At 37.9% G+C, this 23,745-nt stretch overlaps 1 protein-coding gene and 1 long non-coding RNA gene across 11 annotated transcripts in view; both read left to right on the forward strand.

The window, feature by feature from the left end:
- Positions 1-23,745, forward strand: part of LOC126911585 (uncharacterized) — a 297,716-nt gene that overhangs the window by 78,680 nt on the left and 195,291 nt on the right. The gene's annotated exons all lie outside the window — the stretch shown is intronic.
- Positions 1-23,745, forward strand: part of LOC118280602 (uncharacterized) — a 76,083-nt gene that overhangs the window by 31,518 nt on the left and 20,820 nt on the right. For all 10 annotated transcript variants that reach the window (XM_035600795.2, XM_035600793.2, XM_035600785.2 and 7 more), the window contains exons 3-5: positions 19,863-19,977; positions 21,817-21,947; positions 23,234-23,326. In XM_035600795.2, coding sequence (XP_035456688.1) covers positions 19,863-19,977; positions 21,817-21,947; positions 23,234-23,326 — 339 coding nt within the window. The remainder of the gene's footprint in view (positions 1-19,862; positions 19,978-21,816; positions 21,948-23,233; positions 23,327-23,745) is intronic.

Genomic DNA, 23,745 nt, shown 5'->3' on the forward strand with positions numbered 1-23,745 from the left:
AGCTAATTTGACCAAATACGGCATTATAACAGCCGTGCCGCGTGTCCGTAACATTCCTAGACTACCTACAACATTGCAGCTCTAATCTTCTGTTATCAAGGTACCTACATGGAGCTGTTCACACAGAATTTAATACTCAATTTATTGAGTGATTCATTTAAGTTTAATAAGCTTAATTTATTTTATTTTCAGTTTTTTAATGGGACTAATGCGAATTTTGGCACTACGGACTTACTTAACCCAGTCCTTAACAATCGTTTTCAATACAAAATCTTTACTACCTTAGTAATCATTAAATACCTCTGAGTACCTACAGCATTAATTGTCGCATGTTAGAAATAAAATTGAATTTTTGTAACTTAATTAAAATATTAAGAAACCATGTTCCACATATGAAGGAATGTTATGAATGAAATACCAAAATAATAGAAAACAAGCTTACAACGTGAACATAACTCATTAAAAATCCATACAAAATTACTTGAGAATCTCAACAACCTCTATTCTCGACTTATACATACAATTTTATACCCTAACACCATTGATTTAAGACCCTTTATGAAAACAAAACTATGTTTTGTAAAACAAGAATAATTATTACAGCTTAAACAACCAATTTTCAACTCTGTTCCATTTACATAAGAACGTTAATAAAAACTGTACTATATTTGTGATATAAATAAAACATTTACAGCACCCTAATCAACCAATTTTCAACCCTATACCATGGACGTAACAAATCATTTTCAATAACTTACACACTATTCTAAAACCAAATAAACAACTGCAGTTGTTATGCCTCTTATTACAAACACGATAAGATTCATAATTGTTTGATTTATTACTTTGTTATGTTTGTAAGATATTCTCATAATTTTTCATAGTGTGGGAAAAATCGATAAATTAACAATATGAGAAAGTGATGGGAATGATTGTATAAACAATGGCTTCTAATAGAGAGTGAGTCTATTGTACTGTTTCTATAGTATTTAACTATATAAGATGGATACTGTGAATGTTTTTGAAAAACAAAATGTCTTATGTTGTGACTAAAAACAGCAACTATGCATAATTACATAGTTACATAGGCGCCGGCGTTACGCCTGCTTTTTTTGATAATCATCTATTGTTTGGACGTACTTATGCAACAAGGAACCAATCCACACCATTGTCAAAATCAAGATAAGGACACAGAAAGTTTCAAAAATAACTCTACTATCGACCCTGTAAAGATCAAAATGATCTGACAACTTTGACAGAACAAAACAAATCTATGACAAAGATACCAACCAACAATTTGGTAATTAACCGCAATTATTCAATAAACTAACAAGATCCATATCCCATAGTCACCCAACAATCCTGAAAAATTTTGTATACAGTAAAATTGAATGTAATTTTGGATTAAGTTTATTTACAATATTGTACCAAATAGCTTATTCTGTGTATACAAAGCTAATATTGATGAAAATAATTAGTATTTTAAATAATATCTAATCGAAGAAAACTTCAATGGTTCCTTATTGAAAAACTATGTGTGTGTGTGTTGGTTCAATGGTTAAAATGGTTTTATGTTAAAATAATAAATGAATACATTGAAAAAAATGGGGTTTTTCATTTTTTATTATAAATTTATACCATGCTAATAAATTAACAAAGAACCAACCCACACACAGATAGTTTTTCATAGTTTTTCAATAAGGAACCATCGAAGTTTTCTTTGATTATTATTTAAAATACTAATTATTTTTATCAATATTAGCTTTGTATACATAGTATAAACTATTTGGTATAATATTGTATATAAACTTTATCCAAAATTACATACAATTTTAATGTATACAAAAATTAGACAAAAATTGCTTTTTCTCAAAACTGTCATCGTGTGGGTTGGTTCTGTGTTGCGTAAGTACGTCCGTTTGAGGTTGACATTGGGTGAGGTGAGAGGGAGTGTCAGACTCTTACTGACTAAAAGCTATCCCGTGCCTACAACCTACTGCTTTTCGCGATAAAGCCTCTGTAATCCGCTAGGTAGTCCGCAGCTCCAGGTGGGTCTGTTGGCTCTTTGAGGCGCGCGCCTAACGCGACGTGTCGTACGCGCGTGGTCGCGCGTTACGATTGCGATAGGTTTCGTCGTGTGAGTGAGGATATCAGGCCGATCTCCCTGATACCCAATCTTCAAATCGCTAAGCCTTCAAAAGGCTGGCAACGTACTTGTAACTCTTCTTGTGTTTCGAGTGTCCAAGGGCGATGCCGTTTACCTTCAGGTGATTCGTCTGCTCGTTTACCGGCCTGTCGTAATAATAATCATTTCAGGTTAAATAATAAAGATAAGTAAAGTATGTAAATAAAAGAAATAAGAAGTCTTATTATTTATTAATTCGTATTTTAGATGGTGTACGTAAACAAAAATTTTGCGCAGCATCACATCAGTCCAATACAATTTTGAACCGTGTGAGAATCGAACTAGCGACAAAAATCTTTAGTAAATCACGTGACTTACCAAATGACTCCTTTCAGTCATTGCTAGATAAGTGGCATGAGATCATCATGATTATATTGTTTGTTGATTAACTCATTAGGTATAAGTATTTAGGTACCTCTTACTGAGAAAGGGGCCAAGGGTACCTAAGAAGGCACTTATTTACTAAACAATTAAGATTACATAGTTATTTTTTTTATTTACCATGCCTCGACGCATGTTGGGCCGATTCGATTGGAGTGATACTACGGTCTCACAGAAAACCTACGTGAAACAACGGTTACGTTGTGTTTCGTTGTATGAGTGAGGTTACCTTAAGCCCAATTACCACCCTTCCTGATCTTCCCAACCCCGATTCCCCTACAATCCTTAAATTCCTAACCCCCAAAAGGCAACGCACTTGTAACATATAAAGTTATGGGTGTCCATAGGCAGCGGCGTTTGCTTACCATCAGGTGAACCATCTACTCGTTTACCAGCTATACCATAAGAAAATAACTAGACAAATATTATTGATGTATTATTTATTTGGTATTTGTAAGTAGTATAATGTATGTATTTGATATTATATTATTATTAATTACCGACTTATACCATAAAAATAGTCTATTAAACAAAAAATATATATAATAATAATTAATTATTCCGCATAATTCTAAACTGACGGGACCACAGATGGCCTACAATTCCGCAGACGCTAATAGCGACACCAATCTTCGTAATACCCACGAGATGAGAAAATACCCATTTGCATTACACGCCATTTTTATAATGGAGGTAAAATGGAAATTATTTGGGTAATCGTTATTATAATATACATAACTAGCTACTTCTGGGCGGTTTCACTCTCTCTGCTCGGATCCTATTGTTTGTAGCGTGATGTTTTATAACCGATAGCCTTCCTCGATAAATTCACTATCCAACAATGAGAATTAAGCAATTCGAACCAGTAGTTTAAAGGTCCAAAACATACAAATTTTTCAGCTTTATATAATAATAAAGTAACAGAAAATTTGCTTGGTCATCTAAAATTTCTACCAGTTTTACCTAGATAAAACTACTTAAGTATGTTGTGATATTAGAGTAGAATACATCACCAGCTCTTCATCAGCACCCGGAGCTGCGGACAATGTACCTAACTGATTACCGGAGCTCCGGCTCAAAGCAGGAGAAGGAATAGTGGTTTTTAGTCAGTAAGAGTCTAACACTCCCCCTCAGCCAAGGCGGGAGAAGTCATTGGATTGTTATTCCCACTCAAAAAAAGCCCTTCATCACCAGCCTCCCATAAAGGTCTACATCTATCTTAATACCCAAATTCATCTAATCAACCAGTTTACACATAACAACAAACCAAACATACAAACTCACTTTCAACCGACAACATTCAATTAATTCAGCAGAAAAAATCAATAACAACCTTGCAACGTTTACAATAAAGCACAAAATAACAATACTCGTAAATAATTACTATTTAATATATATTATTTAAATAATAAATAGAAATGTCAATTGGTACAACTTGGTACCGTAGCGACCTCCATTGTATGCACCAGCCAAAGCTGACCGATTTCCAAGCAATACTTAGACTAGAGTCAGTCACGCGAACTGTTGTTAAAAAAAAGAAAGTTTTTGCACGTATCAAATGTTCACCATGATGCTATTGCCGTTATGGGATGGCTTTTTAACTGTTAGACCTAAAGGTCTTGAATATAAAGCCTATTTTCGAGGGGGATAAATCATTTTTATCTCTTTCTCCTGCTTTGGGTCAGGCGAGAGGAAGTGTCGTTGCGGTCTGCGTAGTGGGTTACCGGGACTCCGGCTTAAAAAACAGGAGTAGGGACGAGTCTGACTCATCCTCTCGTCTCGCCCAAGGCGGGAGAAGTCGTTGAATGATTTTACCCCCACAAAAAATACAAAGTAGGGGGAGTGTCAGAGCTTACTAACTAAAGGCCACCACGTTTCCACTCCTGTTTCGAGCCGGAGCCCCAGTGAAAGCCTAAAATCCTAGTGTGAGGCAAAGTTTTAAACTTATTTCAACTTATTTGGCGACATCACAATGCCTTTTTCTTACATTATTCTCTGTTACACATCAACCTCAAACTCCTTTTCATTCACCGCATAACTCACAAAATTCCATCTTATTCTTTCTTTCCCATCCAACAATAAATTAAACTCCACAAATTAACAGCTCACAAAAAAGAGACACCCAAAAAACATCACCCCTATCTCTATCTCACAGAGAATTACGTAAAATAAACTAGGAAAAGCACAAAGACACCCCATTAGGTCGTCACGACACTCCGAGAGCACTCTACGACACTAGACACGGCCACTTGACACTGAGTACACTGACCCAATTCTAGACGACACCACTTAGAGAAATGAACGTAAATTTATGCCGCGGTTTTGCCTTGAAAGATTACAAGTGCGCAAAAAAGGGCTGAGAAAAGCCACTCGGCAAGGTTATACTAATTATAATAAGAGATCTGTATGAAAATGGTTGGTGTTTTTGTACACTCTACTCTAAGGGTGCTTTCCACCAGATGTGCTATGCTACGTTGCTGTGGATGCGTTTGGCTTCCACCAATCATTTTCATTGGTACACATAGCTTAGCACTGGTGGAAACGGATTCAACTAAGATATTAGTAATTTATACATATTAGGTATGGAAAAAATGCTATGGATATGTGCTATGGATGGTTTCTCTACTATCGGTACATCGCATACTCGAGGGGCTCAGCTAACTCGTACAGCTACTTTGTGGCAGCACATCTTCATAGCACATCATACTAGCACCGCTCCATAACTTAGTATCAGTAGAAACGGTTACATAGTTTCACAGCTTAGCTATTAGATCGTCACAGTATAATTAGCTATGTAGGCCATCTTTGGTGAAAAAGCAACCTATTGAACTATGTATATGACCGAAGCTTTGGGAAGAAAATGTACAGCTCGAGTATGCGATATTGCGGTATCCTTTGTGAAGGTGATTATTTCCCGTCGACAAACCTATTAATTATTTGTATTAAAACTCTTTGACGACAGAACTTGACTAGATTCAAGCATTGCGCGACACACAAGGTCGCGGCGCACGAGAACCAGAAAATCTAGCATCTAAATAAAAATAAACAGCAGTTGCTCTATAAACAACAGATATACAACAGAATGATTAAGTTGCTCTATAAACTACAGATATACAACAGAATGATTAAAGACCCTCTACTGACCCCGACCCAGTTTAAATAAAACCTAAAAAAAAAACAAACAATAGCGTTCTGACATTACTATCTGTCAAAATATACCGAGGCGGCCATATTTGCAGTTTTTACGCTTCGGAAGATTAAAAAATGTCTGAATGAAGAGAGTGGAACAAAAATTTTCTGATGAAAATACTAGCTGGAGTAGCTGGTTTTCAGTCTTTGAAGGTCGAACTTGTATTTTGCATACATTCCTATTGTTTTCTTTTGTAAAAAATATTCAAGAGTTTTGTTTGAGCTTTGTTTATGATGATAAGTCCATAAACCACTTCTTGATAGTGATTCCTCTGCCCGATTTGGCGATTGCTTACCATCAGGTAAATCTGGTAAACAATCGCCGTCCATGGACATCCGAAACACTAGAGGCGTTACATGTGCGTTGCTGACTTTATGGGGGTTAGGAATTTAAGGATTGTTACGAAATTGGGGAGATTGGTAATTGGTCCCAACTCACATAATGAAACACAACACAAGCGTTGTTTCACGTCGGTTTTCTGTGAGGCCACGGTATTACTCCGATCGAAGCGGCCTATTCGTGGCGAAGCATGGCTCTCCCACACTTATCGTGTGAATTAAATTATAAAAAAAGAAAGGTATAAGGCTCTCAATAGGTAATACGTACGGTAATACGTCTGTACATAAACACATCTGTTTATCATGTAACCTACCCATTACACGTCACGAAATATTGCCCACAAAGGCTATCACAGTAAATGACTATAATAGATCATACTAGAGGAGCACTTATTGTAACAAACAATAGTTTATTAATAAATACAATAGATGTTATTTACCCGTGTTATGTAAGAGGATACAGGATACTTAGTCTATGTACATTTTCCCAAAGGTTGGGCAGGATCCTCTCTATTTTGAGGGAGAAAAATCATACAATAACTCCTCCCGCCTTAGGTGAGGTTTTTTTTTCAGGGGGAAAATCATCCAATGACTTCTCTCGTCAGGGTAAAGCGAGAGGGAGATTCAGACTCTTACTGACTAAAAACCACCCCGTTCGTACTCCTGCTTGTCGAGCCGGAGCCCCGGTAAACCCGCTAGGTAGTCCGCAGCTCCGGATTAAGCATCAGCCCTACTGGGCCCCATCTGTGGTGGTCTGATGGCTCTTTGAGGCGCGCGCGGAACGCAACGCGCCGCACGCACGGGTCTGGTTCTGGTCGGGCGGCGACCTACCCTTGCTCGCCGTCCGCAGACCCGCACTTACGGTGGCCGGAGATCGTCACGCGATCTCCGACGCCCGGAGTGTCTCTCGCGTCGGCTGGGGCGTGAGGCAGTTCGTTCCCTCGCGCGTCCCGCCTCCTCCTTAGCTAGCATGACTGCTTCGCAGAAGGAGGAGACGGCATCTCACTCCCCCTATCCGCACCATGGCCTGAACCAAAGCCGGACGCGAGAGGTCGCCGTCGCCGATCACTTCCCTGAGGGCACGGCGGTGTTCAGCCCACGCAGGGCAGACCGCAACCGTAGGTGAGGGTTGCCTCTCCATTTTATTAACACATTTAGTCTAATAATTTCTTCTGATTTGTTTTAATTGCGGGATAAGAAACAATTATTCAAATACTTGGGACGCGCCCTTTTTTTAAAGGGGGAAAATCATCCAATGATTTCTCCTGCCTTGGGCGAAGCGAGAGTGAGTGTCAGACTCTTACTGACTAAAAACAACCCCGTTCCTACTCCTGCTTTTCGAGCCGGAGCCCCGCGGTAAACCCGCTAGGTAGTCCGTGAGGGTTGCCTCTCCATTTATTTACACATTTAGTCTAATAATTTCTTCTGATTTATTATCATTGCGGGTTCCGAAACAGTTATTCATATACTTGGGACGCGCCAGACTTCATTGTTTCGGTGTCTTCATGGTTATATTTACTGGAGACCCTGGCTTACAGGAGCTACAGCAGTTATGGGAGATTGTGACGACTTGTATTCTTTACAAATTGGTTTTATTGTCCCATTCGTTTTGACGGTGTATTGTCGTTACATTGTTCCAACATGTATATACAATAGGTAAATGATCAAATAATGTATCAGAGATATTGTAAAAATCATTTTTTAATAAAGAGTAACAATGGAGTTTCTTGCTCGTTCTTCTCCATTCAAAGCAACGCTTTGGAAGCGCGTAGCTTTACTGACAGACAGACTGACGGACAATTCAATTTGACGTTTCAAAAGTGCCTAATTTAGAATTAATTGAAATAAATGCTTTGACTTTGACTTTGTGCCAAAAAAAATGTAAGTAGTAAAGTAACAGAGCTGTCTCTATACTAACATCTACATTCTAAGCCAATACCAACAGCACGGTTCACTGACCTCGATCGCTGTAATAAACTAAACCGCAAATGTATGACCTATGAGTAATCATTTGCTGCGTACACGCATATAATACGAGGATTGACCTCCATCTGCCTATATAAGAAGAGGCGCCATGATTAAATCTATTTAATTGATTTATTAGCTTCGCGAATTATATTTTAGGGTACAGTATGTCTTATGTCGTTTTTGTTATAATTTTGTTTAGTTTATTAAAAAAAAAACAAACAAACTCAGGTCTTGTGTTGATGTTGATGTGGGAGAGCCATGCTTCTGCACGAATGGGCCGGCTCGACCGGAGTGATACCAAGGCCTCACAGAAAACAGACGTGAAACAATGCATGCGTTATATTTAGTCGTGTGAGTGAGGTTACCGGAAACCCAATTAGCCACCTCCACAATCTCCCCAATCCCTGAATCCTCATTCCTAACCCCTAAAAAGCCGCCAACTCACTTGTAACGCCTCTGGTGGTTTGAGTGTCCATGGGCGGCGTTGATTGCTTATCATCAGGTGATTCGTTTGCTCTTTATCAAAAAATATACAGCGTGTAACAAAATAACCATATACATCAAGAAGCGCTGAAGAATATTGGTTGAATAGTCCGTAGTTCCAGATACATATGGGCTAGATCTAAACACAACTAGTAAAGTCAAAACAAAAACTAAATAAAGTAAGAAATTAATTACTTATATCTTATCCTGACTTACACGAGTCCCAAAGTTAAACAAGGAAGTAAGAAAGTTTGGAGGTGGCATGCTAGTGACGTCTTGAATTCTCGTAACTTGTCACAAGCAAAAACTCTTATCCAACTTACGAGTGTTTCTTATTCCTGGACCAAATTGCCGTTAGTGGATCATGAAAGCTTAAGTCAAATTGGACGTTAATAATATTGGAGTACTATAGTATATTACCCGCCCTGACTTCACTCCTGTGTTATTTTCAAGCAATTCGTTATTTCTTTCGTGTTCTTCTCCTTATGTATCCTGAAAATAAATAAAAGTGCAACGTCACTCCTTTTATCCCCGAAGGGGTAGGCAGAGGTGCACATTACAACGTACACCCACTTTTCACCATTTGTCTTATAAGGCCCATGTAATAGGGGGTGAACGTTTTGCCACATACTGGACACAATTCCAGATTCCGTGGTACTATTAAAAAAAAAATATGAAAAATCGAAAAAAGACCAGTAATTCTTTACCCGATCTAGGAATGGAACCCGAAACTTCTTGTCCAGTAGTCGCACTTGCGACCACTCGAAAAATTGGAAATGCGTATGAAGTCTAGATTTCTATTCAATCTAGGTAATATCCTAAAACAAACTTAAAACCTAACCTACTTAGAACCGAAAACCCTTCGCTATCATACAAAACCAAACACATTCAAATAAAAATTAACGCACTACGGAACCACACAGCTACTTAAAATAACCCATATCATAATGCGGTGTCATTAGAGCCCATTGGCCGGACAATTATACTCATTACCGTCCTTATGTGGCCACCTAAATATTAATGCGTTAAGTATGACATCATCCCATTTGTTGGAATGAGGATAAGCTGGAGTATTTGGCTGTTTGATGTACACCTATAAGTTACTAGCTATTCCCGCGCGGATTCACCTACTACTCGGTGGCTTTTAATAATAGTATGATGTTTTTTTACCTTATAACCTTCCTCGATAAATAAACTATCCAGCATAAAAATAATTATTAAATACTGAAGATTTTCACGTTCAAACAAACCAATAAACTTTCATTATCATGATCAGTATTAGTTGGCGATATTTCCAAACCGATACATCATCTTCATCAGCCTATAAGTGGCGACTGCTGACCAAAGGTCTCTTCTCATACATAAAGCGTACTCCTGCCTAAAAGACCGTCAGCACTTGTAAGTTCTCTGGTATTGCGGGTATCCATTGGTGGCGCTGACCACTTACCATCAGGTGATCCGTCTGCAAGAAGCAAAGAATCATATAACTGCACATACATCACCATCATATCAGCTATAAGACGTCCACTGCTGAACATAGGCCTCCTCCAATGACTTCCAGATAGGCCGGTTGGAAGCGACCTGCATCCAGCGGCTCCCTACGACCTTAATCAGGTCATTAATGCACAGGGTGTGATAATATCTTGCTTCTTATTTAGTAATACGAAAGTTCTATAAATGCGAAAGTTTGTGAGTGATACACTCTAGTGTATGTTTGTTACTCAATCACGTCAAAACGGCTGAAGGGATCTGGATGAAATTTGGTACAGCGGTTGATTATAGTCTGGAATGACACATAAGCAATTTTTATCCCATGGGAACGCAGGCGAAGCCACTGGCAGAAGCTAGTAAATGAAAATATGAATGAAAACGTTACCGAATGGTACCAACCTACTAATGGAGTAAATATTGACACAAGGTAATTGGATTCGAGTCTCTGTTTGGACACGGGCCGGCTATCAGATGCTGAATAAATACAACACTATTGATTGATAGGTTTATTTGGGTCATTCACTACGTCCGGTGTTCGATTCTTGTGTTGAATAAAGTAGTAAGGTTGTTTTTCGTCACCTATGTAACTCAATAGTACCTTTAAAATTTGTGATGACGTCACTACCTCTACTCTTTCAGCGGGTATTGTGAGAACCGACTGAAAATTGCCACTTGAAAGAAACCGTGTATCGGATGTCTGTATGTACGTTTGTTAATCATGTATGCAAAAGCTTCTGGATGAATTTCGATGAAACTTGACATACAGATATCATTAAAATCTGGATTGACACATGAGCTATTTTTATCCAGCTAGCTATTCAAAAGTAAAATATAAATACCTATGCACCCACTCTTAACGCAGATCTACGCGAGACACGGTGTGTTTTCTATTGTCTCCTAAATACCTATACGAGAGGTTAAAAGTAAGCGTCCACAGACCCGCATCGCACGCATCGCACGCATTCCGTATGACGTCATCGATACGCATCGCATTTAGGCATTGCTGATGATGTGTTCCGTACGATGCGGATCAGTGGACACAGTGGTATAAGTTTCTATACAAGACAAACTAAAATCCGTTGCATGCGATACCTACGATGCGGGCCTGTGAACGCTTACCTTAAAACCGCTCTATACTAACAGTAAAACATAGTACATATACACACCAACATCATACTATAACAATCTCTACAAGTCTCTACAACGTAGATAACGTAGAGAGCTCTCTACGTGACGTCACCTACACGTAGTTATTGCGGGTGACGGAGCAACGTGGATATTACCTTCCTAGGGATGGGACACGGTAGAGATATGTCGATGTTTTGGGATAATTTTATTGTCGATGTTTTTCCATATTTGGTTGTTTTAGTACATGTTTGTGAATTATATAATTATAGAAGTAGGTACTGTTTATAATGCATAATTCTATAAACGTTGTGTGTTTTTTAAAACGCTATAAGCTTTCGTGAAAATATATTTCGATTCGAAATATATTTCCGTTCCCTAAACATACATAATATTGTAATTCTGTACAACAGTTATAGCCAATATGAGGACATAATATAATGTTTCTCTTATCATATCCATTGATAGCGGTATCTACGTTATTTGCCAATAATGACAGTATTCCGAGAAATGTCGGCAAACTTTCTGACCTGAAACTTATTTTTCTTTTTTCTTAGTTAGGTTTTAATGTTTGCTCGTTCTTTTTCATTGTGTTAATTTAAGGGACTGACCGACAGGCAAACGTTTTTAATTTTTTATTATATGTAAGTAAGTATCGTCACGACTTTTATGCCTAAAGGGGTAGGGCAGAGGTGCACATTATGGGAGGTAATGTTTTCACCGTTAATGTTATAAGTTCCATGTAATACGAAGTAAGCCAATTGCCATATTCTGGGCACAATTCCTGACTCCTTGCCTACTGCGAAATTTTCAAAAAACCGAAACAGCACAGTCCAGCCCCTATTTTGCCGGACCCGGGAATTGACCCCAGACCCGGCCGGCCATTTATTTATATGTAAGAGTTTATAATACGTTATACACCAAGTGACGCATACACCAGACTAGATTTGACCTTCAGTAATAAAAGAGAACGACTGAAAATAAGGTAGATCAATTACTTAGCAATAGATATATTGTATTACAATGTCATAATTGTATCTTTTTACAGTCAATATTGTGTAAGAATTACATTTCAACATCCGTACAGAAAATCTTGCCAAATCTAGATTCTAGTGCTTGAAAAGTCTAGTCACATTGCCAGCCTAGCATATAACGCTAAATCTACAACAGCCAGCCAGAAACATTCTGGATACGTTCCAAATTCGAATGGTAAAAAACGGTTCGCTTTTTAAAGTTTTATGTTCGATTTTCAAAGGAATTAGTCGTTAATTAGGCGGCAATCTGGGTTCGGTTTTTAAATAATTCATTCCTAATTTAAATCTGTCTGATTGGGCGTTTGTCCGTTTTATTAACAGAATCTTAGGAACCAGGTTATCAGTTTAGTGGGGCATCGAAACTCAGGTTAATTGTTAGTGTGAATATGCCATTATGTAGGGTGACCATACTTTTAATTAGGTGTATAGGTTTTTTTTAGAAATACTTTGTGCATCAATGATTTTTTTCGATTGTCAAGTATTTGTTAATCGTTACTACCTAACAGATTTATGTTGGAATTATCGATTTCAAATATTTTTCTCAAGAAAGCCTGTTCATTACAAAACACAACGGTATAAATAAATTGTCACATTGTTACCAGCCATTTCACAGCAGAAAGGAATATACTCAGTTAATAATAGGCATGTTATTACACTGTAAATATGAATAAAGTTTCAGGCAATTTCAAGATACTTCCTAACGGATTTTCGGCGCTCCGGTTCAAAAAGCAGGAGTAAGAACGGGGCGGTTTTTAGTCGGTAAGAGTCTAGTCTATGGGACCACATGAAATAAGTAATAGGAATAGTAGTGGGCCCTAAAATAACAAGATTTATAAAAATGCTCCTTGACCAGAAAATGGTTGGTATAGCCTCTTACGCTCTAGCGTTAGAGAGCAGAGCCTCACCCAAGGCAGGAAAAGACTTTGGATAATTTTCTTCTCTCAAACAAAAAGATCTAAAATTTGTTTTCTATCACGTTACTGTTCAATGAATAGTTTGTAAGACAAACGCAATATAATTGCAATCGACATTGTATTGTCTAGACGAGATTACCCAAGAGATTGCGTTTAATTGACTTTTTGGAGATTAGAGGTAATCTGTTTCTTAATCTTTTACAAATAATGTTTTTGTTCTTTCTCTGTCTTAAATTTTATATGATATTACAATTATTTCGTAAAACAAAACATTAACTATTTTTATATTTGTACTAGCTGCTCCCGCTCGGTTTCACTCGCTGCTGTTTTGATCATAACATAATATCCTATGTGTTATTCCATAATCTACCCTGTTCCAAATTTCATCTCGATCCCTACCGCCTTTCTGTAGTGATTGAGTAACAAACATACACACAAACTTTTGCATTTATATTTATTAAGATAAGTATGTATTGATGAGTAGAGTCGACTTGGTCGATTATGTCTTTTCAAAAATCGATATATTATATTTATTGCCGGATACTATAATATCTCTCTCTACGAACATAATAGTATATCCTACATCTTCATAATCTACCCTCGTCACGAGCAAGCATCATTCAAATAACGAAATACGCAATCAGAGATCACTTGACGGTTAACAAGCGAATCTGATTGGTTATCGCAATCAAGTAGCTACTGTGATTGGCTAATTCAAACAAGCTATGTCTTAACGAATGTGTTGTTATTAAATTACAATTTATACGGAACGGATTGTGTGTGTTGTGTAATTTATTTTTAAGTAATAATTGTGTAAACGAAACACTTCCAAACGCCTCAAAAAGGTCGTAAAAAACGGGTTATTTTTTCAAAAAAATAAGGAATTCATTATTTTTGTAATGTAATAATAGTTATAATCAACTGCTTAAGCCGTTGTATGAATAACACGAAAACAATAAAGATTAAAATCATAAAAACAAAAAGAATTGCGTTTTACAGAAGCGTATATTCTATTACAAACGACTAAATTGTATTGTTTAATATTTAATAATTATATGACCCAGTAATCCTACTAATAATATAAATGTGAAACTTTTTTTGTGTAGACGTTTGTCCGTCAATCACGCTGAAACTATTAAACGGATTTAAATTTTGATAACATTTGGTATACAAGCTGACTTGGGTGATGGGATTTTTATCCCACGAGAAAACGAGCAAAGCCGCTGGCAGAAGCTAGTCACTAATATAGTCCTGGATACCTTATTCTTATAACTCACAAATACAAATTAGCATGCATTTATGCCCAATGCAGTAATTTTAATTTGCTAAATATTATATTAACTAAACCCAATCTCCTTAGCAAGTAACTATCTAATTCAATATCAAGGTAAACAAAAGTCTAGATTCTAGAATAATCCAGACCTTGTTAGCATACCTAGTTCTGGATGGAAGGTAAATGTTTGCATAGTTAAATTAATTAAACAAACGCTGCTACTATAAGCTGGTGCTGGTGGGAACCTCGCAGAGTGGTGGCTTGTTTAAACTTTACTCTACTTTAAGTACATTTTTCATAGTTAAATCCTGGTTATCTTTTATATTTTTTATATATTAAATTAACCTATTTTCATACATACATATCGTCACGTCTTTAATCCCCGAAGGGATAGGCAGAGGTGCACATTATGGCACGTAATGCCACTGTACAATGTACACCCACTTTTCACAATTTATGTTGTAAGTCCCATGTAATAGGTGGAAAATCTGAAAAAAGCCCAATCATGCTTTGTCCGACCCGGGATCTAAACCGAGACCCCTTGTCCGGCAGTCGCACTTGTGACCACCTGACCAACGAGGACCACCTGAGTCATTTACCATTTACAAATTAACCTATTTTGGGGGGTGTATCATCCAATGACTTCTCCCGCATTGGGTGAGGCGAAAGGGAGTGTCAGACTCTTTCAATCTTACTTAAACTCTCAAATTTTACTTATACTTTCATGATCCACTACCTATCATTATTTTAGGTTACAGAAGAAGAAGACGAAAGAAAAATAATGAAATGCTTGAAAATAACACAAGAATGTAGTCACCCTGACCACTCACAGTACTCCAATATTATTAACGTCCAATTTTACTTAAGCTTTCATGATCCACTAACGACAATTTGGTCCAGGAATAAGAAACACTCGTAAGTTGGATAAGAGTTTTTGCTTGTGACAAGTTCCGAGAATTCAAGACGTCACTAGCATGCGACCTCCAAACTTTCTTACTTCCTTGTTTAACTTTAGGACTCGTGTAAGTCAAATTTCTTGCTCATAGTAAATTTGTTTGTTGGTTTGAAAGCTCCAATCTCTACAACTGCTCGATTGAATTTGATAACAACCTCTTTGACAACCTAGCCAATTAATTTTATATCCAATACGAACCAAGATGCTAGAAGACTGCCTCGTTGGTCGAATAGTCGCCAGTGCGACTGCCGGACAAGGGGTCTCACGTTCGATTCCAGGGTCGAGCAAAAGTATTACTTGGCAGATGCACCTCTACCTACCCCTTCAATTATAAAAGGCGTGTTGTTATTTTTATGCTAGTAAACGTACATACACAACAAATATTTATAATACCAAACTCGTTTCCTCAATCATAATTTCACCCCTAAAACATTTTCAAATTACTTTAGCGCCACACAAAAGCGCCATTTATCATAGCGGATATTAACGATACTAGCAATTTAAGCAATTCAGCATAATTTAAATTAAATGTCGATTCACAACTACGGCAATAAAATGGCGCATGTTTTACAGTTCCACTGCGGTATATAAACCTCGTGTCGTTTGTTTTATTTTTATAATGTTTATAAAACTTAATTATTATATGTTAACGGCTTAATCACGTAACTGTTTGACAAGGAACTCAACTAGTTTCAAGCCATGCCAGAGGCTCAAGATGCTCGTCAAACAGTTACGTGATTAAACCAATAATATAATAATTAAATAAGTATGACTTACGAAAGTTACAATAAAATGTTTATAAAACTTTTAATACCTGCCGCTTTTCTACCAGAGATGTGCTATGCTACGTTGCTCTTGATGCGTTTGGTATCAGCAATCATATTCATTGGTACACCTAGCTTAGCACTGGTGGAAACGGATTTAACTAAGATATGTTTTTTATGGAAGGATGCGTGCTAGGGATTTGTACTATAGATGGTCGCGAGTGGTGTAACTATGTGCCGAGTAGAGTACCTACAGCAGATACTTTGCGGCGGCGCATCTTCATAGCATCTTACTCGCACTGCAGTAAGGTTACATAGTTTCACAGCTTAGGTATTATATGCAAGAGCATCTTCCATAACCTTCACGATTAGCAGGCGTTTGGAGAATGCAATTTAAAAGGTTAAGGTTTTTCAGAGAGCACTACTGCACGTTCTCTGTTAAACATGCAGTCTCTTAGTTAACAGTTATGACATCGTGATAAGAGTGTACGTGAGTGAATGTAAATTGTAAGTGAGTTTAAATTAATTTTAAAAACATGCTTTTATGCAGCCAAGCAATTATAGCTATGCAAACTAAACGTGTATACAACAGCTAAATCAGTTAAAGCTATTTACTTCAAAATACAGTTGCAAAATTCCAATACATACATTGTTGTTAAATAAAACCACATAAATAAAAACTGGTTATTTGACTTACATAAACCATCCAACATCCCAAAAATATTTATCTCATTATAATATTAAACGAACGACAACAAAAACAAAACGTCCTCAAGTTTCTTGATTGCATGGTCACCCTAGTAACCGAGTTGTCGTGATCGGAATAAATGATGAGCTATCACCGATTCGATTCCCGACGCGTGTACTGAATGTATATGTTAAGTTTTGTTTTCGATCTTGTGATCTGTTTCTTAAGGACTTAATTATTTGTATGTAAATTATCCAATTTGTGTTTGGAAAAAGTAGGTTGTTATTTTGTTTTTGTTTCGAAAATAAAAGAGAAACTAGTTGATTAATCATTATGTTTCGTTAAATAGTTACGTCCAACCGAAGGCTCAACTACGCCCCTTCCCAATCCCCGATTCCCCAACAACCCTTAAATTCCTAACCCCCAAAAGGCCGGTAATGCACTTGTAACGCTTTTAGTGTTTCGGTTGTTCATGGGTGGCGGCCATTGCTTACTATCGTTTAGCGGGTTCTACAGCTTATACCATAAATTACTTTATACCTATCATCTTTTATTTTTCGTCAGAAATGAAGTCATATTCACCCATTATTTTGTCAGCTATTATAGAGCGTAAGACAATTTACACAGGTTGTTCAAGAATAACCCAAAAAAAAATACATTCACATTTGCTCAAGTGTCTCACAGTCCATATGGATTTCCCAGTAAAACGAAATCTTGACACAATCCAGAGTAAAAAAGTCAGCAATTTTATGGGCAAAAACGGCCATTAAAATATTTTAAACGTACACAGATCGATTTTATAGACGGCGAATGGTGTTAAAGACTATTTTTAGTACATTTGATGTTTTTAGTTTAATGGGGGCAGATAAGGAGAAATATATTTACGATCTTCAGTTTTATGGTACTTTTATTGAGAAGGTGTGGTTGAGGCATCAAATTAATGATGAATTGCATTAAATGAAAGTATATTTATGTGCATCTTTGCATAAATTGATGTGTGGGATCGATGGGGATTTTTGACATTTTGTTTATAATGATTTAGATGCAGTTCGGGCTATTTTCGCTTTTTCGAAAATTTCTCAGTAGTAGCACGGTGTCTGGAAGTATGTCCAGTACATGGCAATTGGCTCAACCCCTAATACATGGGACTTATAATGGTGAAAAGTGGGTGTTCATTGTATAGCGGCATTACATGCAGTAATATGCACCTCTGCCTACCCCTTCGGGGATAAAAGGCATGACGTTGCATATTTATAATGATGTACTTAACATCTAGGCCACTTTTCAGCTCTATGCGAATTATGTCAAGGTCAAATGTCTATCTTGACTGGGCATTTATAACATTAGTGTGATAACAGAAAATTTGTATACCACTTTTATGACTCACTGAAGATCGTAAAATAAAAAAGTAAGCATAAAATAATGTATGCAAATATGGTCACCCTACTCTTTCATTTTATTACAAAATATCGATACTATACCACATCACTACGCTTAACGAAGTCATCGTTTGCAGACATATCGATATCGGGTTTATCGACTATCGATAGCGAAACGAACTATCCTTAACATCAAGCGAAATTGTCTGCGCAAAATGTACATGTCATCCTGCCAAACGATTTTCAATCTTAAAATTGAGCTGACAAGGCTTATATTGGTATACAGGCTACCTATGAAAACAATTGAATCTTTGGCATTACTCTTGTGTCGTGGTAGTAAGGTTCATTTTCGTAAATCAAGTTTTGTTTGGTTTTTGAAGGAGGTCGGTTTTATTTACGTACCTAATTGGATGTCTAGGGCACGTAGCACATTGTTCTGGGAATTGAAACCCTAGGTACACAATGTTTTATGAAAATTAAAACATTTTTTTAAGGTACAAGTCATCATCAGTACCACTATAATTGAACAGTCTACTGCAGCATTATGGGTCTCCTTCATAAGAGGGTTTGTCGCTTAATTGCCTAATAACGATTAGGACTTTTTTTTGTGGAGGGAAAATCATTCAATGATTTCGCTCACCTTGAGCGAGGCAAGAGTGTCAGACTCTTACTGACTAAAAACCACCCCGTTCCTACTCCTGCTTTTCGAGCCGGAGCCCCGGTAAAGCCGCTAGGTAGTCCGCAACTCCGGAAACCCGCACCCTCACGCATGAAAAGCGGGCGTCTTAAACCTATGGTCCACCACGACTTATATCCAACATTAGAAATTGAAAAATCATAAAATTCATTAAGAAAAAATATACTACATACATATAAGCCACTAAATAAAACCTCTAAACACTTATAACTCTCTATATCTCTCTCTCATCTATACAATAACCTCCATTGTTACTCGTACCCATTCCACAATATTTCCTTTTACATTGGAAAACTGGTACAAAGTACACTTCTACGAAAACCTTCATTAAGCCTTCCATTCATTGGCGATATGTTTGCTCGGTAGCTCACAAACTTCAATATCGAGAGCTTTCGATGAAAAACAGAGATTTCGTGAAAACTTTCATACTGTTGGTTTTATGAACGAATCTTTTATTGATTGGTTGTTTATTGACTGTCTCTTTTTATTTATTTTTTGGTACAAGTCAGCTCACAGCTCCTATCACCCAAATCAGCTCATACCCTGTCTGTATCGAGGGCTTAGTACGAGTTTGTTCTGATTGGTTGATTCATTGGCGCCATAAAAAACAGATATTTCGTGAGAACTTTGTGAATCTTGTGATTGGTAGTTTATTGACTGCCTATTTTTTTAATACAACACCTCCTTAAAACGCTGTAACTCCTCTATGCTAGGAAGTTAAAGTAGATACAACTATAAAAACACCGGAACATTGAAGTCCAGCACGTCTCAGGGGCATGAATGACTGTCTTGGATCTCGCAACGAAATTATTTAGAAGATATTATTAGACGAAAACCAACTGCCTCTGTAGTTTAGTGTCTTCAAAACCCACTATCGAGTAATGTACGCTACACACCTTACGATTACAACGATACTCATTGAACACTCCAAACGAGCCTCTCTTGTACCTACATATTTTATATATATATAATAACCCCGTATGTCTGTTTGTTGCAGCTGCACTCCGAGTACCGCAGCACGTACAAATGGCACGAATACAAGGAGCAGCAGCAACAGGGCGTGGTGAAGCAGCCGGCACCCACGCCGCCCTCCGCACTGCCCATACAGAGAGGTGAGCCACATCTTATGAGTTATACAGAGAGGTGAGCCACATCTTATGAGTTATACAGAGAGGTGAGCCACATCTTATGAGTTATACAGAGAGGTGAGCCACATCTTATGAGTTATACAAGCAACACGGCGTGGTGAAGCAGCCGGCACCCACGCCGCCCTCCGCACTGCCCATACAGAGAGGTGAGCCACATCTTATGAGTTATACAGAGAGGTGAGCCACATCTTATGAGTTATACAGAGAGGTGAGCCACATCTTATGAGTTATACAGAGAGGTGAGCCACATCTTATGAGTTATACAGAGAGGTGAGCCACATCTTATGAGTTATACAGAGAGGTGAGCCACATCTTATGAGTTATACAGGCAGCACGGCGTGGTGAAGCAGCCGGCACCCACGCCGCCCTCCGCACTGCCCATACAGAGAGGTGAGCCACATCTTATGAGTTATACAGAGAGGTGAGCCACATCTTATGAGTTATACAAGGAACAGCAGGGTACAGAGAGGTGAGCCACATCTTATGTGTTATACACCACGCTGCCCTCCGCACTGCCCATACAGAGAGGTGAGCCATATCTTATAAGCTATACAGAGAGGTGAGCCACATCTTATGAGTTATACAGAGAGGTGAGCCACATCTTATGAGTTATACAGAGAGGTGAGCCACATCTTATGAGTTATACAGAGAGGTGAGCCATATCTTATAAGCTATACTATATCTTATTTTACACCTTACACTATGTCGTGTAATGTCGTGGTAGCCCGGAGGTTTGAGACGCCCGCTTCCCATGCATGAGGGTACGAAACCTACCAACAGCAAGTACCAATATTTATATTTATTTAGATTATTTAGACACCACTGACAAACGGTGAAGGAAAACATCGTCATGAAACCTGGGCTTATAACTTGTGGCAAAAAAAAAACAAAATTGAAAATGTACCGGAAACATTTCCCTTCCTCTGACCAATTTTTGATCGCCTACAAAATATATCTCTACGAAAAATTACCAGACCCAAAACTAGACAACTATCAGTTACCCTAACCTAGAATAGAAATTACTTCTTGACCTCTTTCAATGAACCCCGAAGGAGGTCAAGAAGTAATCCTATCTAAATCCGCTACCGATCCCGACGGGATCCTTTATTGACCTCTTTTTTTCTAGGACACAGATTGGGGTGTCAGGCGAATGTGGAGACGTTTGATAGATACAAATGACACATTAAGGCGTCTGATTAATATAAGGCAGTGATAAATGGAACTTTTGTTCATTTTGAGGCAAAAATTGGCTTTAGGGTGATTTTCTACCAGAGATGTGCTATGTAGCTATGCTACGAAGATGTGAAACTATGTGACCGTTTCCACTGATACTAAGCTATGTAGCTGTCAGATGTGCTAAGAAAATGCGCCGCCGCTAAGTAGCCGTGCGAGGAAAATGCGTAGCTCAAGTATGTGACGTATTGATAGTAGAAAAGCCGTCCAAAGTTTTCACCAGCTAAGCTATGTGTACCAATAGATATGATTGGTGAAAGCCAAACGCACCCACAGCAACGTAGCATAGCACATCTCTGGTGGAATATGGCCAAAATTTATCAGTATTCGTTGCAGGCATGTGGAGGACAGCCTCATGGTAAAATCGCACCTATAAATTTCGTTATTTTTTGGTAAAAAATGAGCCTTAAAAATAAATAAATGATTGTGACATACAGACGGACAGACAGACATGAGGAATCAATAAGGGTTCCGTTTTTTGCCATTTGGCTACGGAACGTTTAACTTAAAAACAAGATTAAATAGAATGTCATCTTTAACAAAAGTCTTATTAACCCGTTTCACCGACAGGGCCAATGGAGCCAGCGATGCCTCGCCGCAAGAAGTACCCCGGAGTGGCGTACAAGACGAACGAGCTGTTCGACCCGGCGCCTGCTGACGACATCAGACCGCAGCAGACGTCGGCCTTCGATAGAGCCAGGGTAAGCTTGCATTTATCTCCTTTTTGTACTATTAAGGCACGTCAACAGAATAAACACCAACATAAATAAAAAACAAGATGAAGACACAAGGTCAAGTTTAGTGCTCATGCCAATTATATCATGTACTTCGGCACGAATGGGCCGGCTCGACCAGAGTGATACCACGGCCTCATAGAAAGCCGATCTTAAACAACTTGTATTGTATGAGTGAAGTTGCCGGAGGCTCAATTACCCCTTTCCAAATCCCCGATTTCCTAACAATCCTCAAATTCCTAACCCCCAAATGACCGCCTTCGCATTTGTAACGCCTCTGATAGTTCATCTGTCTGCAGTTTACCGGCTTATTCCATAAAAAAATCGGCAACTAAGCAGACAGGTGATCACTTAATGGTAAGCAATCAGCAACGCTCATGGACACCAACACCAGCAAAGTAGTTACATGTGCAGTGTCCATATTTTAGGCATTAAAAGACTGCATAACTAGAGCAGTAGCTGACTGACTGTGTTGCGGATTCGATTCCCATTAAGAGAGAATAGTTAATTGGACTTAATTAGACATCTTTTATTCTTTTACTTTTTTTGAGGCTTATGTGCAATTAAACCTATGCTAACCTCACAAGGTACACAAAACACAATATTTTTCTCTTTCTTTCCATTTGATTGCACACTTGACGAAAATTTATTTTTAATATCAAGTTCTTTTAATAACACACACTGTGTATTCAGGAGCTACGTGCAACATGATTAATTTTGAACGAAATGTAAACACAGACTGTTTTCGAACGAAATAAAGGCCATAGTCAACATAGACTCGCAGTAAACATAGACTACAGAGCTCTACAGTCAACAGAGACTGCTAATAAAATGTTCCTGCAGTTTTACGGAGCTAATGTTATTTTTCTGAAAAAATACTTTAGACTTGCCGTGTTTTATTTTCTTTTAATTATTTTTGTTATTTGACTTTTAAATGTAACAGTCACGTTTTTGGGTTTAATTTTTACCTTCGAACCAAGTAAATTCCGCCTTAAATTAGTAGAATAAAAACTAACGAATGGTGTTTCGCGTATCCATGGGCGGCGGCGATTGCTTACCATCAGGTGATTCGTCTGCTCGTTTCCAAGCTTATATCATAAATAGCCCTCACTTAAATCGATGAAGTTCAAGAATAACAACGTAAACTCGTTGATAACCTCCCCTAACATCATCAGCCATAAGACGTCCATTGCTGAACGTAGGCCTCCCCCAATGACTTAATGATTACTTAATTATGATACTTTTTTGTGTAGAGTGCGCAAAGGAACGATGCTGATCGCGCTGGGCGCCGCAGCAAGTCGGAAGGTCCGCGCCAACCGCGCTGGACTGACACCGTGGAACCCAAGGTAACGGATGATTAACAGGATATTACCTTGCAGGTCTAGAAGAAAACACCAACAGCTCTTACATGTCAACATAGTACAAGATTTATTTTATCTAGTATCAAGTATATTTAAGAAGCTTGTGGACTTGTGTCTATTGAATTTAAAAAAGAAATCGTAATTACGACGGAGAAGAAACTCTTGGATAATAGAGATGTTAGGATCATAACGTTATTTTTTTTAAATCTCTGATAAAGTAGACATAGCTTTATGCCTAGTAGAAGTATAGGTATACAACGTCAAGCCTTTTTATCCCCCAAGGCGAAGACAGTGCTTATTACGGCATATATGTATGTACACCCACTTTTCACCATTTGTGTTATAAGTCCCATATAATAAGGGGTGAGCTTATTTATGTAATAGTGGTATAAGTATAATAACAC

The sequence above is a fragment of the Spodoptera frugiperda genome, chromosome 16, assembly GCF_023101765.2.
Source record: "Spodoptera frugiperda isolate SF20-4 chromosome 16, AGI-APGP_CSIRO_Sfru_2.0, whole genome shotgun sequence".
NCBI lineage: Eukaryota > Metazoa > Arthropoda > Insecta > Lepidoptera > Noctuidae > Spodoptera > Spodoptera frugiperda.